Source organism: Drosophila virilis, chromosome X, assembly GCF_030788295.1.
Source record: "Drosophila virilis strain 15010-1051.87 chromosome X, Dvir_AGI_RSII-ME, whole genome shotgun sequence".
NCBI classification, from domain to species: Eukaryota; Metazoa; Arthropoda; class Insecta; order Diptera; family Drosophilidae; genus Drosophila; species Drosophila virilis.
In genome coordinates, this window is record NC_091543.1 from 17,644,204 (window position 1) to 17,657,968 (window position 13,765).

Genomic DNA, 13,765 nt, shown 5'->3' on the forward strand with positions numbered 1-13,765 from the left:
ATAGAAATTATTTGTTATAGTTAAGTTAGATCATTGAATGTTTGGTTCTTGCTTCTGCAATTCATTTGTTTATTGTTGTTATTGATTAACAAATAAGAAATTCACTTGCCGAGTAAGTCGAGCATCTGGAAAATGTTTATAGACAAGTTTCATAATTGTTTATGTTATAAGAACGATTTATATATATATATATATAGATGCACTTTATTGGCTTCAAGGGATCTACTTGAGCTGTTTATGTTTAAAACAATACAGTATATAGAATAAGTATTCGTATTTGTTTATTCCATTAGTTTATCTCACTTGCCGCAAATATCGCCCAGGCAGTCGCTTATGTAGTCGGGCATATGGGCGTGGCCCGGAGAGAGGCTGGCCACATCCGCTTTGCTGCTGCCGCCGGTGAGGACCAGCAGCGTCTGATAGCCGCTGGCGCGCGCAAATCCAATGTCACTGGCTAGACTGTCGCCGATGAAGAGCACTCGGTTGGCTGGCACGTGGCCGTGGTGCTGGCGCAACAGCTGACGCAGCGCCTCGCCCGGCTTGCCCAGCACCGTGGGCTGGCGGCCAGTGGACCGGGCGACAAGGTCAATAAAGGCGCCAGGTCCTTAAAGGAAACGCAGTGATATATATGCAGAATAGAATGGAAATGGAAATTAAAATAAATTCATACCAATGATGTCGCCGGCACCGAAGGGTATTAGCGCATCGGCAGCGCCGGCCAGGAACAAGCAGTTGGGATTCTTTAGCTGAAACTGAGCGTGCATCAGCTTGGTCGCCGTCAGATTAAAGTCCACATCGATAATGACAGCCTGCACGGGCTCCCCGCCAAAGATGGCCTCGTGCAGCTCTCCCAGGCTCTTGATGATTAGACCCTCGCGCTGGCAGGCAAAACCGTTTGAGCCAAGTATCTATCAACGCCAGCAAAGCAACTTACCTCCTCGGTTAGACGAAAGCCCGCATCACACAGCAGCTGCCTAAAGGGCGGCGTCGCCAGGCAATAGATGAGCCCCTCAAAGCCAATGGCCTTGAGATGATCGCAAATGGTCTGCGCCGGATGCACAATCTGTTGCTGCTCGGAAAAGGGATTCAAAACCAAATCGCAGCCAACTTATTAGATCACCTGGAACTAACCTGGTCAATATGCAATGCCGCTTGCTTGGCGAACTTTCGCATATGCTCCTCCACGGAGCTGATGCTGTTATTGGTCACAAAGGTGAGCTGTTTGCCACGACGCTGCAGCTCCCCAATGGCCTGTGCCGAGCCGGGTATAAAGTCGCGCAGCGTGTACCAGACAACACCTGCGAAAAAATGGGCGACGGTCAAAATGAGATCTCATTTTTCTCTTGTAAGTATGGTAAATTTTCTTGATTTTGTTTGATTTCAGTGTTGAAAAACGTAGCAATTGGCTTTTGAATTTTGTAACCGAAAAAAAAAGACTTGAAAATCGAACTTAACTGAACTGAAGGCCAAAGAATGCAGTATGAGCAATGGGGTCTTATTTTCTCTTTGCTATGCAAAATGCTTTGGTACAGCACTTTCAAAAACTGAGACTTATTAACAGTTCACGTCCAGTTTCTTCAATTTACTTGAATTGCTTACAGTCCAGTGTTGGCAAACGGAGAAAAAATGCCGTTTGAAACACGTTCAAATGCAATCTGTTAGCTTTTTACGACTTTCTATATAATTTAACGGCTCCAAGCTCTTTATGAAATCCAAGTCCAATTTACTCCAAACGTTAAATCTAATCGAAAACCGTACCTCATCAAATGTGAAATTCAGAACAAACCCAGACAACTGTATCTGTATCTGCATAGTATATGTAATTTATGCATAAAGAACAAACCATCGCAATCGCAGAAAACGACATCAAAGGAATCGAAAAACTCTTCACGTTCCGCTGCGCTCAGTTGCTTGATGACTTTCGGCTGATAATGCAAAATGGAAATTGGAAATAAATGGAAAATAGGATTAGCTGCTGAAAATTGTCCGCACGATAGCAATTTGGCTTAGCTGCGGGGCAGCATCTTGTCTACTTACGGAACTGGGGCTCATTTTATAGTCGTGACAGTGCCAGAAAGTGATCGGATCGATGCAAATGCGGTTCAGGGTTGACAGATTCGTTAGATACGGTTAGGTTTATTTTTACTTTTGTTATTTCTATTAGTTTTTGTATGCCAAATGTGGCTGATGCAAATTCCATGGAAGCGTTACGCCGACAGACTCGATGCTAAGTCCCAGAGTGTGTGTGTGTGTGATGTGTCCAACTATAAAGCTCGACTGGCCAAAGACAATTGACTGAGCTGGGGTCTGGGGACGCGGTCTGCTTTGGCCACGGCATCCATTTCAATTGAGTTGCAAGCGATTTGATTAGCACCAGACGCTAGCTGATCTTAGCATCTAAACTGGCCCGACTCAAACTGGAGCGTAGTGTTGTGTGTCAGTCCGCTTGATATGCCTCAATTGTTGATATCCACATTTCAGCGGGTGTCGCCGCCAATTCAGTTCCAATTGATTTGACACCATATTGCTATACAATATCACGCTTCATATAATGACTAGCTCAGCTTCCGGCTCTGCTCTGGCTCTGATCCGGCTCACTGACCTGTAGCACTAAGGCATACGTTACACAAGATCAAAATTACAACGACGCATTTGCTATTTCATATTATGGACGCATACAAATGTGTTCAATCCATTAATTCCATGGATCTTTTAGGCCATTAACTGGCTGATCTACAAACAATTTTAGAGCGCGATTTACATTCCCAAAATTCAAACACAAATCATTTCAATTTATATAATTTTCATATATTTCCGCTTTTGTTTTTTACAATTCTTAATTCATGTTTTTAATCTCTTTCCATTTTAGTTTTGTAAATTTTTAACAATGCTATGTGTAAATGTACATTAGAACATTCTGTACATCGCAGCACATCTCGTGTTCTGTATATAAATATGTTTATCAAAATAATAAAATATATACTATTTCGTATCGTTATTTCAATTGCATTTCTTGTCGTATAAAACATTTATGCAGTGTGTGCTGGTGGTGCGGGGCAAAGGTAACAACAGATACAGATACAGATACAGATACAGATACAGATACAAGACACAAACCGATTGTAACGAGCATAATCAACATATAGTATAGGCATGTACATGTTTTGTGTATATATATATATATTGTATAAGGTACATTGGATTGTTTTTTAGTGTGGTCATAGTTATATGTTTATTTAGTTGTTGCTGTTGTTGTAGTTTTATATATGCTAGGCACACGCAATCTGATAAGTTTGGTTTTTCTGTAGGTACAAACGATATCTTAAGATTGAAAATAACGCGTTTGATTAGATAATTGCAGTTGTAGTGCACTTTGGACGTGAATAGAAAGCAGTTAAACACTTGCTTTCTTATTTTATAATATATTATTCTCAACAATTCGGCGCAAATACTTAATGGAGCTAGGCATCTAACGTATGAATGTGCAGGTGCGCTTGTATATGATCTGGTTTGATTCTATATATTGCGTTAATGCACTTTAACACATTTTGATGTATCTAATTTCGAGTGCCTGGCTGCATCAGTCGCAGTTTCTACGAACACTGTACAATTTGGCAATTAATAATTGGATATTTTGTAAAAATGTCGCAACTTGTAACAGGATTTATGCAGATGCAAAAGAATGCATTTCGCCTCTTGAGCATTTCATATGCAATTTGCAAAAACAATATTTAAAACATTTCAATTGTTAAGTACAGTACAATGACAACACACAATATGAACAATCAAGGCGAACAAAATATGCCCTTAAACTAAATGTATATTACGTTATATATACAAAAGTACATAAGCTATATATTTTTTAAATATACATAATTCACGCCCTAACAAATTCACATTTTAGGCTTATAACTAAAATGCACTTTCGATTACCACTGGCAAAGAACATGGACATGGGAGTGTTCGGATTTGGGATTTGGGAGGCTACGTGTGCGTGTTTCAGGTATTATAGTCTTAGACATAGGTTGTGGCATTGTCGCCAGCAGCTGCATCACTTCCATTTTGACGCTGGCGCAAAAAGAACTCCGGCTCTGTTTTTGTAACTGCTGCACCATCGACCCTTGGCTGTGTCTGTGACTGGGTCACTTCCTGTGCCTGTCTTTTCTCATACTCAATGATATGCTCCCGGAGCAGAAAGTTTTCGCGTTTGATGCGCTTAAGCAGACGGCCAGAGACGTCGGGCACAGCCCAGCGCAGTATGCCCTGCAGCATAGTTATTATATTCTGTAAAAGCAATTCGTTAGGACAAGCCTTTAAATAGGGAATCAATCAACGCAGCTGGCTCACTTGATAGATGACAATGAAAGCTAGACGGGCGGTCAAGATCTTCCAATAAATCATGGGTCGTTTATAGGGTGGGTTCTCCCAGGGATCGTTGCGGAACTCTATGTAACGGCACTCCGTTACATTCGCTTGGACGCTAACATCCAAAAGCGATTGCGTCCCATAGTCCTTGGTATAAAAGGTAGCCAGTGTAAAGTTTAGATAATTATTCAGCTCTGGATCATCATGGGTGGCTTTGTAGACTAGTTTCGGTATAAAGTTGCTGCTAAATGCAATTATCATGGCCTGCAATAAAACATCATATCGATTACCATTTAGACAACAATTAGGAATTAACTTACGCTAGAAGCGACCGCAATGTGCGTAACGACAGTCATAATGCTCTGCCAGACACCAATATTTCGGGCACGCATGCCTACGGGACGTCGCATGAAGCGTAGCATCTTGATGGCATCGAGACGGACCTCTATCACGTTATTAATCAGCGCCAAAAGAGGAGCCAGTGGAAATGCCAAGCTAAACAAGGTTATGAAACCGTATTGCACCACTAAAATGAAGAGGAAACGAACATAACAATGGGCATGTCACATTTGTATTATGAAGTTCAAGCATACCCATTTCCAGATATTCCTCGTAAAGGGAACTATTTTCGGTGGGCAGCAGATTAAAGTCTTCGGTGAACTGATTGGTAGAGGGCACCAGCTTCTGTTCGCTGTGCCGCCTATACCAGTCATAACGCTGGCTAAACTCCTTGGCGGTGCGCATTAGAAAGGGTATCAGGATCTCGACGATGGCATTCACTGCCTGTTTGCCCACCATGATAATGACCAGCTGGACGCATAGCTCCATGAGGCAGCCACCCGGATTGCACTCCTCCTGGCGAAAACTAAATATCCGATTGTACTTGGAGGGATAACCAACGAATTTTCCCTTTAGGAATGCTATATAGAATAGCGATGAGTAATAGTTGACAAATTGGAACACATAGTTCTTGATGGTGAGGCTCTCATCGTACTCCGTTTGGGTGCGACAGTATTCGTAATTGGTCAGCCGAACCGCCAGCTTGCTATAGACCATGTCCAATATGGAGATAACAATTAAGTCCAGGAAGCCCGCCGTTATGGGCAACACCATTATTCTATATGTCATCGTGTTCTCATTCGCAAGAATAGTATGGGATGCTCGTTGCGCCATGCGATAGATGATGATCGCCGCCACGGCGATTAATGATATGCAGATCTAGAACGGTAAATGCAAAAATATAATTAATAAATACGAAACAGAGTGCGAGTGGATTTGATTCACTTACAAACAACACCATGATGCTATAGCTGGTAAAGTTGGGCAGAAACTTAGTGCTCCAGAAGGGCACATCAGGATCGAAGGTGGTCTTTGGTTCGTTCAGCTTATCGCTAAACCGTTTCGAATTAGATATTTTGGCGAGATATTGTGGCCGTGGATGCTCCACATGATGATTGAAACCGGTCAGACCCCAACGATGAACCAGTCCCGCCGAATATCGCTTCCACAGCTCCAAATAGATAACAGCCCAAATGGCCATCACAAAGGCAAACACCATCGTCATTTGGTTGTCTATCAAATAGTTAAACCTGGACGAGGTGCACGTCTCATTGAGACTCCAAAATTTACAGCCACGATCGCACTGGGGACACATGATCGTTTCGTTGTCATTGCAAATGTCAAAGCTAATCGGATCGCTGTTCCACGTCAAAAAGCCGTACACAAAGAAGAGTATGCCCAGTATGCTGACCGGTATCAACATTTGCGTATAGAATCCCAGCCAGGCAAAATATAGCGCCACCTTCGGCCCAAAATAGTCCTTGATGTGATCCAACGGCTGCAGGCTGTCAAGAAGAGAATACATAAATAAATGAATTAATAAATTGTTAGAGAGCTGTGAACACATATGAGAAATATCACCTACTTCTTCCATTTGCCAATGTTCGCCCACTCCTTTAGCAGTTTGCCGCGTGTGTCCTTCTGAAATACATAATTTGTTGATCATATATATATATATATATATACATATATACTAGTGGGTATTGCCCGGCCTTGCCCGTGGAGCTTTTCCACTAAGTACACGCCCGGGGAAAATTGAAATCTACCCGTTCCATCTTGAGCTGAGCTTTGTGAAGGCGTGTCAACTAAGTTGACAGCAAGAAGGAATGGATTTTTCCCAAAGTGTAAAACACCCCTCATATGAAGTTTTGAAAATGAGCTTGAGGCCGATCGGATAATAAACAAAAAAGTTGCATTCGGAACTTGCGGGCGGAATTTCAGAGATAGAGATAGAGATAGAGATAGAGATAGAGATAGAGATAGAGATAGAGATAGAGATAGAGATAGAGATAGAGATAGAGATAGAAATAGAGATAGAGATAGTAAGTTGATTTAAACCAGCTTACATCGTGCAGGGTATATGCGCACAGATAGACCCCATCCTCGATGAGCTTCTCGATGCCCAGATTATCAGCCTTCTCTTCGCCCCCTTCGAATTGCTGGCGCTGCATTATGAAATTGATAATGGAATAGCGTGTGCTCTCATCAAAAAAGTTTGGATGCTCCTCATCGTACAGCTCCAGATATTTGCGGGCGAATTCTAAATGAATGCGCGGCGTACGTTCCGGAAACAGTTCGGTGTTCAGCTGCACGGAACTGAATAGGCTGCGGCAAATGCGACTGACTGTCTTAAAATCGGGCGTGGCATCGGCGATTATTTGCTCCTGACCAGGTATGATCTTCAATGGCATCTTGATCTTCAAAATCTCGGCATACCGATAGAGCACCTCAGCGGGCGCATGCAACTTAACAAAGTGCACCCATTGCTCCTTATAGTACTCCAGCTGTATGCCTTCGCTCATCAGGTTCGCCTCGAAGATTCTGCGTTTGCTGGCTGCCACCTCGTCCACATCCTCGCCCTTGTAGGCCAGCACAAAGTCCACGCTGCGTCTGCCATCGTTGAAGCGTCGATACGTCTGCGGCAAAAGATGTAAACAAGCATTTAATGAATATGTCACAAGGATCGCATGTTACGCAATTAAAACTCAAATATACATATATATATTTATATATATATATATATATAGTACATAGATCGATTGTGTGTGGAAAGCGCGTGTAGGTGCGTGTGCCACGTTTAAATTACCACCCAGCCTAACCCACCAAACGAGCATCGTAATCTTTGGTCTCCCCACTCTCTGAACGTAAGGTCGAACGCAGAGTCTTGGAAATTAAATTGCAAAACATTCGCAAACTTGACCGATCTGCTGCAATATACAAATTAAACTGCAAGCTCCTCCGGCAATATCTTAAATGAAATACGAATATCCCGAGTACTCCTAATCGAATAAAAAAAGCTACTGATACCACGGCCCAAGGCGAGTCGGGTTCAATCAGTTTCAATTCTTTGGAAATCGACGTGGGTCTTGAATGTTTACACATATAATAAATATATATTCAAACGCTTAGAATTCCATAGGGGTGTATTGGTATCTTCAGTTAAAAACAAACATAACAATATTTGCGCCCTTATCAGGGTGCACAGCTGCTGTGTCCATTTCACGAATGTTCCCTCTATTTAAGGCCTTGATGGAGTACGACATTAAAAAATATTAAAGCGAAGCATTTTCTATTATGATTTTGTCCAGAAAGAACACAAATCAGACACCATAGAGAATATTATGATATCTAATCCTATTCAACATCCGACTAACTGTCTTGTCAGGAGCTATCGAAAAAACCTTGTTAACTAAAATATTCTATGTTTCAGTTTTGCGGCTTGAATTGTCACTAGTGAAAGCTTTGAATTTTCGAATATGTTTCCCCCTATATTCCACGCTTATGAGTATGTTCAATGTACTTAAAGTTATTTGATGTACAAGCTATGTATGCTATAGATATGTACATATGCTAAAAAATTGCCATTACCCATTCCCGCAAGCAAACTATTGAAAAAGAGAGAAGAAAGAGAAAGAATATGGTGAGAAACGTAGCCAGCCAGCAGGTAAACAAAACAAACAAGTAAATAAATAAATGTATGCAATTTTTTTTTTTTAAGATAAATCGTGTAGATGCAGACTAAAGCCAAACGGAGTTGAGTGCGCAACTGACAAGAGACAAATGAGATTGGGTGAGTTTTGTATGCGGTGTTGCCATGGAACGCTGGAAATGAAACATGATCGTAATGTTAAGCTCGTGCGACTGAATAGACAGATGTGTGAGAGAAATAGGCGATTGCAGCGTAACAAAAGAGATAGAGACAGAGAGAGAGAGAGAGTGCCATTGAGTAGCTGCTTATAATAATTTGGCATATTGAGACATTTGGCATTGCTTGAGCTAAATGCGACGTGCTTCTTGTATTTTTTTTTTTTGGATTGTTGTTTATTTGTTTTTGTTTTGTTGATCGTTGATCGTTGGTTGTTTACCCTCAATTTCCACTGGGAGTATGTAATTGGCAATTTCTTATCTTTATTAGAAACTGTGCTACTTTGTCTTAAAAGACGTCTAGAGACCTCATCATCGCCGCTGCCGCCGCCACCAGCACCAGATCGGCTATAACTATAGCCAACGCCAGCGCCGCCTCCGCTGCCGCCAACGCCAATGCCGGTGGGCAGATGTGTGCGTCCATTTTGTAATGCTAGCACCTGAGCCGCAATGGCAGCATCCGCTTGATCACCGCCACCAACACCATAACCGGCACCATTTAGATGCTCCAGCGCCGTTGACTGTCGATAGCCCGGCTGCCAGGGCAGCCTGTGCTCCGCGGCAGCGCTGCTGCTGCTGCTGCTGCCGCCCAGTCGCAAACTGTTGCGCGTCTCATCTCCGGCCAGATCCACCGCCGAGTGGTAAATTGTGTTTCGTGACTGCGATAGCGACTTGCGATGCGCCGCCGCCGCTGCCGCCTCCGAATCGGCCAGCGAGATCGTATCAAAGTAGAGACTCTCACGCTCGTCCATTTCCGATTCGGGATAATCGTAGTCGTGGGTGCGCACTGCAAACAGTATTACACAGATGATTAGTCGCCTGCTTATGCAAAATCCGTCAAATGTACACGTATGTATGTATGTATTTATGTATATTTACATATATGCACATAGATGTACAAATGTGTTTGTATGTATTGTGTGTAGAAATCACAGCAAAGCACGGTATGAGTTGGCATGGTATGTTATGCTATGAAGGTTGCAATATGCTGATAGTGCGCACATTCTGCATAAAAGCTTTGGGCTAATCGATTGAATGATAAAAATAAAATGCCGCGGCCACTAATCAATTAGAATTGGCACAGTGGATCATACATACACAAAACAGATAATTCTACAAATTTTAACGAAGAACATAAATATTTAAAAGCATTAAAAATTTGAAAAGCAACAATTTAAGATAAGCTGCATTGATATAATACTAGATTTTCTAATTTTGTATTTATTGCATTAGGCATTTATGTACATATGTTAAAATGTGTTTGCACTGTTTCAACGACAATCGCCCCACTGTGCGCGAGCTAATTTGAAAGCGAAATGGAAGTTATCAGCGGCTACTGATATTCGCTAAAATGGGGGTCATTGAAATGCGGCCAATTATGTAATTGCTTGATACGGGAGTCACCAGAGAGCCACCAAATGGATGATCATCCATTTCCGGCTGAGAACAGTGCAAAGTGACTGTCATATTGCGATTCGACGATGACTTCATGCAGATGTGATGCTAAAGTGTATAATCATGTGTTTTTGGTGGTGGGGAGGGTGCGTCTACATATAAACAAATTAATGCTATTGAGCAGATGTAATGTAGATGTAAACAGGTGTGCAGACAGCTCACACGCATTTAAACAAATGTACAAACAGAAATGATCTTGGATCTTAATAGTTAAGCAAATATTGAACACTCGACAGAGACAGATACAAACACACACACACACACACAAACTAAAAGAAAAAAACGTCTGAATATATTAAATCAAATTACGTTAATTTGCATATAAATTAATGTGAATGTGAATGCGAATTGGAACTGAACGAGAGCATATTGATCATCTATGTTTTTGTTATTTATTAAAGGATGCATATGTATGGCATAGTATGTTTGTATGTATGCATGTATGTATTGTCATTTATGTATTTACCCGCTGAATACATTGTTGAGGCACAGTGAAAGACAGCAGTAAGAGAGAGAGAGAGGGAGAGAGAGAGAGAGCGACAAGAAAAGGAAGTTGAAGAGTAGAGCCAGCCAGGCGGCAGCTTAAAGTATCGAGTATTGTACTTGGTACTTGTTACTCGTTACACGTACTCGTTTCCAGTTCACGCTAAGCGCGCGATCGTTTGTGCAACAGCAGCTTTTGAGAACGTGCCAGGCATAACGGTAGATTAACTGACGACAAAGAAAGGAAGAGAACAAAAGGCAAGAACAGAAAAACCGTTTTTTAGCAGCAGCTTTTATAAACAAATTTCACGCCCGCACACACACACACACGCGCGCACACACGCTAAGATACTGCTGACCAGCGGCCAAATGATGTCAGCTAATAAAAAGAAAAGAATAATAAAAGCAAAAACGAATCGAGCTAGAAAAATGCGTACGCGCGCGTTGTTTGCCGATTACTGACCAAACTCAGGCAATGCGCCGTACGCAGAGCAGCAGCCAGTACAACAACAACAACAACTACAACAATAATAATAATAATAACAACAACAAGAGTTGATTGCCAAAAAGGCAACGACAGCGTGCAACGAGCTGTAACCGATGATACAGATATGGAATACACGCACACGAGCATACCTGAATTAAATAGAATACATATGCACATGTCCATGTACATACATACATATATAAATATAGACGTGTTTACATAAATATTTGCTTGGCCCCAAAGGTCAAGTTGAAGTGTAAATGATTTGTAACCAAAATCAAAGTGCAAATTAGAAAGATGCCCAACCCGTTTCTTTTTATACCCTGAACCCATTAAAAATGGGTATAAGGGTATATTGTATTTGTGCAAAATCCAAATGTACATATGTAACAGGCAGAAGGACTCATCTTCGACCACATAAAGTGTATATATTCTTGATTAGCATCAATAGCCGAGTCGATCTAGCCATGTCCGTCTGTCTGTCCGTCCGTCCGTCCGTATGTATGAACGCACGGATCTCAGAATATATAAGAGCTATAGACTTGAAATTTAAGATGTAGGTGCTCCTAGTGCCTGTGCAGATCGAGTTTGTTTCCGATAATCGATAAATCGATATCCTGTTGTTTGGGCAATTTTGGTAAATAATAAGAGCTAGAGTTCCCGAACTTGACATATAGCTGCATTTGATGTTGGAAGAAGGTTCAGGGTATCCCCTAGTCGGGAGCTCCCGACTAGAACCTCTTACTTGTTTTTTTTTAACATATACATACTTATTTACTCGGCGTATGTAAATAAATGTTGGCCAGCCAAATACCGGCTGTTTGAACCCCCAATGAAAAGTGTCAGTCAAACTATGTCACAAATTAAATATATATATATATGTATATATATATATACGTATATTTATTTACCTATATTTTGCATGCCGAAAATTAAATACTCTTCTAAAGCCATATTGGATATAGTTTTTCGATGTTGTTAGCAACAAATTGAAACTCATTGCTTAGCAAAAAGTTTCTCATATAAAAACTCTGTTTCTTAAACTTATCTACAAAAAGAAGACCTACAGCTATTTCGACTCGGTACATATTCAAAAACCTTCCATACAAACTGTTACACATTCTGTAATAAAATGACAATAGCCTCTGCTAGAGTATAAACACGCTGCGTGGGAGGCCAATGTTAATGCAACGGCTACTACAGATTTTAGTTCTAAATATTTGGATTTGATTCTTGAAAATTACTCTAAGGCCAAATGACGACGTTGTTAGTCAGTAATGGGCACAGGCTGTAAACTTTGTTAGATACACGCATTAGTAGTTAGTGCTAGAATTTGCAGTCCACTCGAACTCACCTCGGCGTCAGGTAGCAGCTGACCGTGGTTATAGCCTGTGTCAGCTCCACGATTGTGTTGTTATAGCTTTCTTGTATGATGTATTGTTCTTGTGCGATCGTTGTGATAATCGTGCAGCAAAAGACGCCAGAGTAAGCGTCTTTGCTATGTTTTGTTATGGCTAAATTGCAACTTGTATTCCTTTGCACTTGACTAAAACTGGCAAACTATCGAAATATCGATAGCACAATAACAATATTGACTTATCGCATAATGACAACATACAGTTGAGCGTCAGAGGTGTTCCCGTAATCTTTTAAGCGAATATTGCCAAACACTTAAGTGAAATGCAAACTATGTATGATAATAACATTTTACAAAATATTCGAACAAAAAATTCAAATGATGTTTCCCTGTAACGTTCCACACACATTCGGGGGAGTGCCGGTAATGTTGCTTAGATGAATATCGATATGTCATATATTGTGAATACAATGCTATCGTGACTGCATCACAATCTATAGACACGTCATGGTCAACAAAATTGTTAGTTTTATAAATAATAAATAAACTGCGAAACAAGACACTTTTGCATGTGTACACGATCGCAGCATGGTTTACATTGACCGCAGTGAGTATTCCCGAAACCAGACAGATGTTTTGTAATATTATTGAGGCAATTGCTTGATTTTAGGTGGTCGCGTCTGGGAGAAGCGTCCTTGGGACTTCCAACGTGTTGTCGAGATATTTATAGGACTTTGGTATCTGATACTGCAATTGTGAGTAAAATTGTTAATATTAAGAAATCATTATATTAATATATTTTTATTTTATAGCTTCCAGACCTTATTGGCCCCTTTTAACGGTGGTAATGGAAATAACCGCAGCAACGAACGTCGTAGCACTGGTTGGGGTGGTGGGGGTGGAGGAGGAGGAGGCGGTGGCGGTGGTGGTGGCGGCTACGGAGGTGGAGGTAACGGAGGTCTAAGGCCCAACCGACGCATTGGACGCATACAACCAACTATTAACTGTAGCTCATGCTCCATGGGCGGTGGATGAGGATAACAGCGGCGTCCATGAGTCAAAAACGCTCGGTCGTCGCTGAACTACAGCGTAGTCGAATGGCATTCATAAATACTCCATATCGGTATTAGATCTCGCAAGATTTTTTGCGCATATGACGCAGCATTCATAAACTCAACGCTGAGTGGAATGTTGCTGAATGGATCTATGCTGATTTGGAGCTTGTTCTTTTGGCTACGTTTTAACAAAAACTACACGAATATACATATATAGCTCGATTTTAGCTTTAAATAATTTTTTCGTACGAAACCGTTTTCTAAAATAAGGCGCAATATTAATATTGCTAGAATTTATTGGGCAACATAATACATTTTACTTAAAATTTTAATTATAATTGTTAATGTACTGAAAAATAA

At 41.1% G+C, this 13,765-nt stretch overlaps 3 protein-coding genes across 7 annotated transcripts; 1 reads left to right on the top strand and 2 right to left on the bottom strand.

Moving 5' to 3' along the window:
- Positions 1 to 195: 195 nt before the first annotated feature.
- LOC6636724 (uncharacterized) lies at positions 196 to 2,403 on the bottom strand. Its single transcript, XM_002060083.4, has 6 exons — positions 2,038 to 2,403; positions 1,844 to 1,925; positions 1,132 to 1,298; positions 935 to 1,069; positions 671 to 878; positions 196 to 604 (listed from the first exon to the last, which is right to left on the bottom strand). The coding sequence occupies exons 1-6, from the start codon at positions 2,050 to 2,052 to the stop codon at positions 300 to 302; spliced, it is 912 nt and encodes a 303-aa protein (XP_002060119.2). The 5' UTR covers positions 2,053 to 2,403; the 3' UTR covers positions 196 to 299.
- A 1,355-nt stretch (positions 2,404 to 3,758) lies between these two features.
- LOC6636725 (anoctamin-1) lies at positions 3,759 to 12,588 on the bottom strand. Of its 5 annotated transcripts, XM_070211195.1 has the most exons (10): positions 12,348 to 12,588; positions 10,654 to 10,734; positions 8,790 to 9,355; positions 6,771 to 7,340; positions 6,290 to 6,345; positions 5,654 to 6,209; positions 4,959 to 5,583; positions 4,686 to 4,891; positions 4,348 to 4,629; positions 3,759 to 4,284 (listed from the first exon to the last, which is right to left on the bottom strand). In XM_070211195.1, coding segments are annotated over exons 2-10 (3,132 nt in total). In that variant the 5' UTR covers positions 10,655 to 10,734; positions 12,348 to 12,588; the 3' UTR covers positions 3,759 to 4,014. The 5 variants fall into 5 exon arrangements, with proteins under 5 accessions (XP_070067296.1, XP_015023784.1, XP_002060120.1 ...); XM_015168298.3 differs by lacking the exon at positions 10,654 to 10,734 and having other exon boundaries at positions 12,348 to 12,587; XM_002060084.4 differs by lacking the exons at positions 10,654 to 10,734; positions 12,348 to 12,588 and adding an exon at positions 10,490 to 10,635 and having other exon boundaries at positions 8,877 to 9,355.
- A 211-nt stretch (positions 12,589 to 12,799) lies between these two features.
- Positions 12,800 to 13,737, top strand: SelG (Selenoprotein G). Its single transcript, XM_002060085.4, has 3 exons — positions 12,800 to 12,957; positions 13,021 to 13,105; positions 13,163 to 13,737. The coding sequence occupies exons 1-3, from the start codon at positions 12,939 to 12,941 to the stop codon at positions 13,383 to 13,385; spliced, it is 327 nt and encodes a 108-aa protein (XP_002060121.1). The 5' UTR covers positions 12,800 to 12,938; the 3' UTR covers positions 13,386 to 13,737.
- Positions 13,738 to 13,765: the final 28 nt, after the last annotated feature.

What these genes read in the sequence shown, in the direction of transcription:
- LOC6636724 (XM_002060083.4), bottom strand. An exon ending in CGTTTTCTGCGATTGCGATG is followed by an intron (nt 1,299 to 1,843) that starts GTTTGTTCTTTA and finishes ATTTTTTCGCAG; the next exon opens with GTGTTGTCTGGTACACGCTG. An exon ending in CGGTGCCGGCGACATCATTG is followed by an intron (nt 605 to 670) that starts GTATGAATTTAT and finishes GTTTCCTTTAAG; the next exon opens with GACCTGGCGCCTTTATTGAC.
- LOC6636725 (XM_015168299.3), bottom strand. An exon ending in ATAGCATCATGGTGTTGTTT is followed by an intron (nt 5,584 to 5,653) that starts GTAAGTGAATCA and finishes TTACCGTTCTAG; the next exon opens with ATCTGCATATCATTAATCGC. An exon ending in ACATTGCGGTCGCTTCTAGC is followed by an intron (nt 4,630 to 4,685) that starts GTAAGTTAATTC and finishes GTTTTATTGCAG; the next exon opens with GCCATGATAATTGCATTTAG.
- SelG (XM_002060085.4), top strand. An exon ending in TGGTATCTGATACTGCAATT is followed by an intron (nt 13,106 to 13,162) that starts GTGAGTAAAATT and finishes TTTATTTTATAG; the next exon opens with CTTCCAGACCTTATTGGCCC.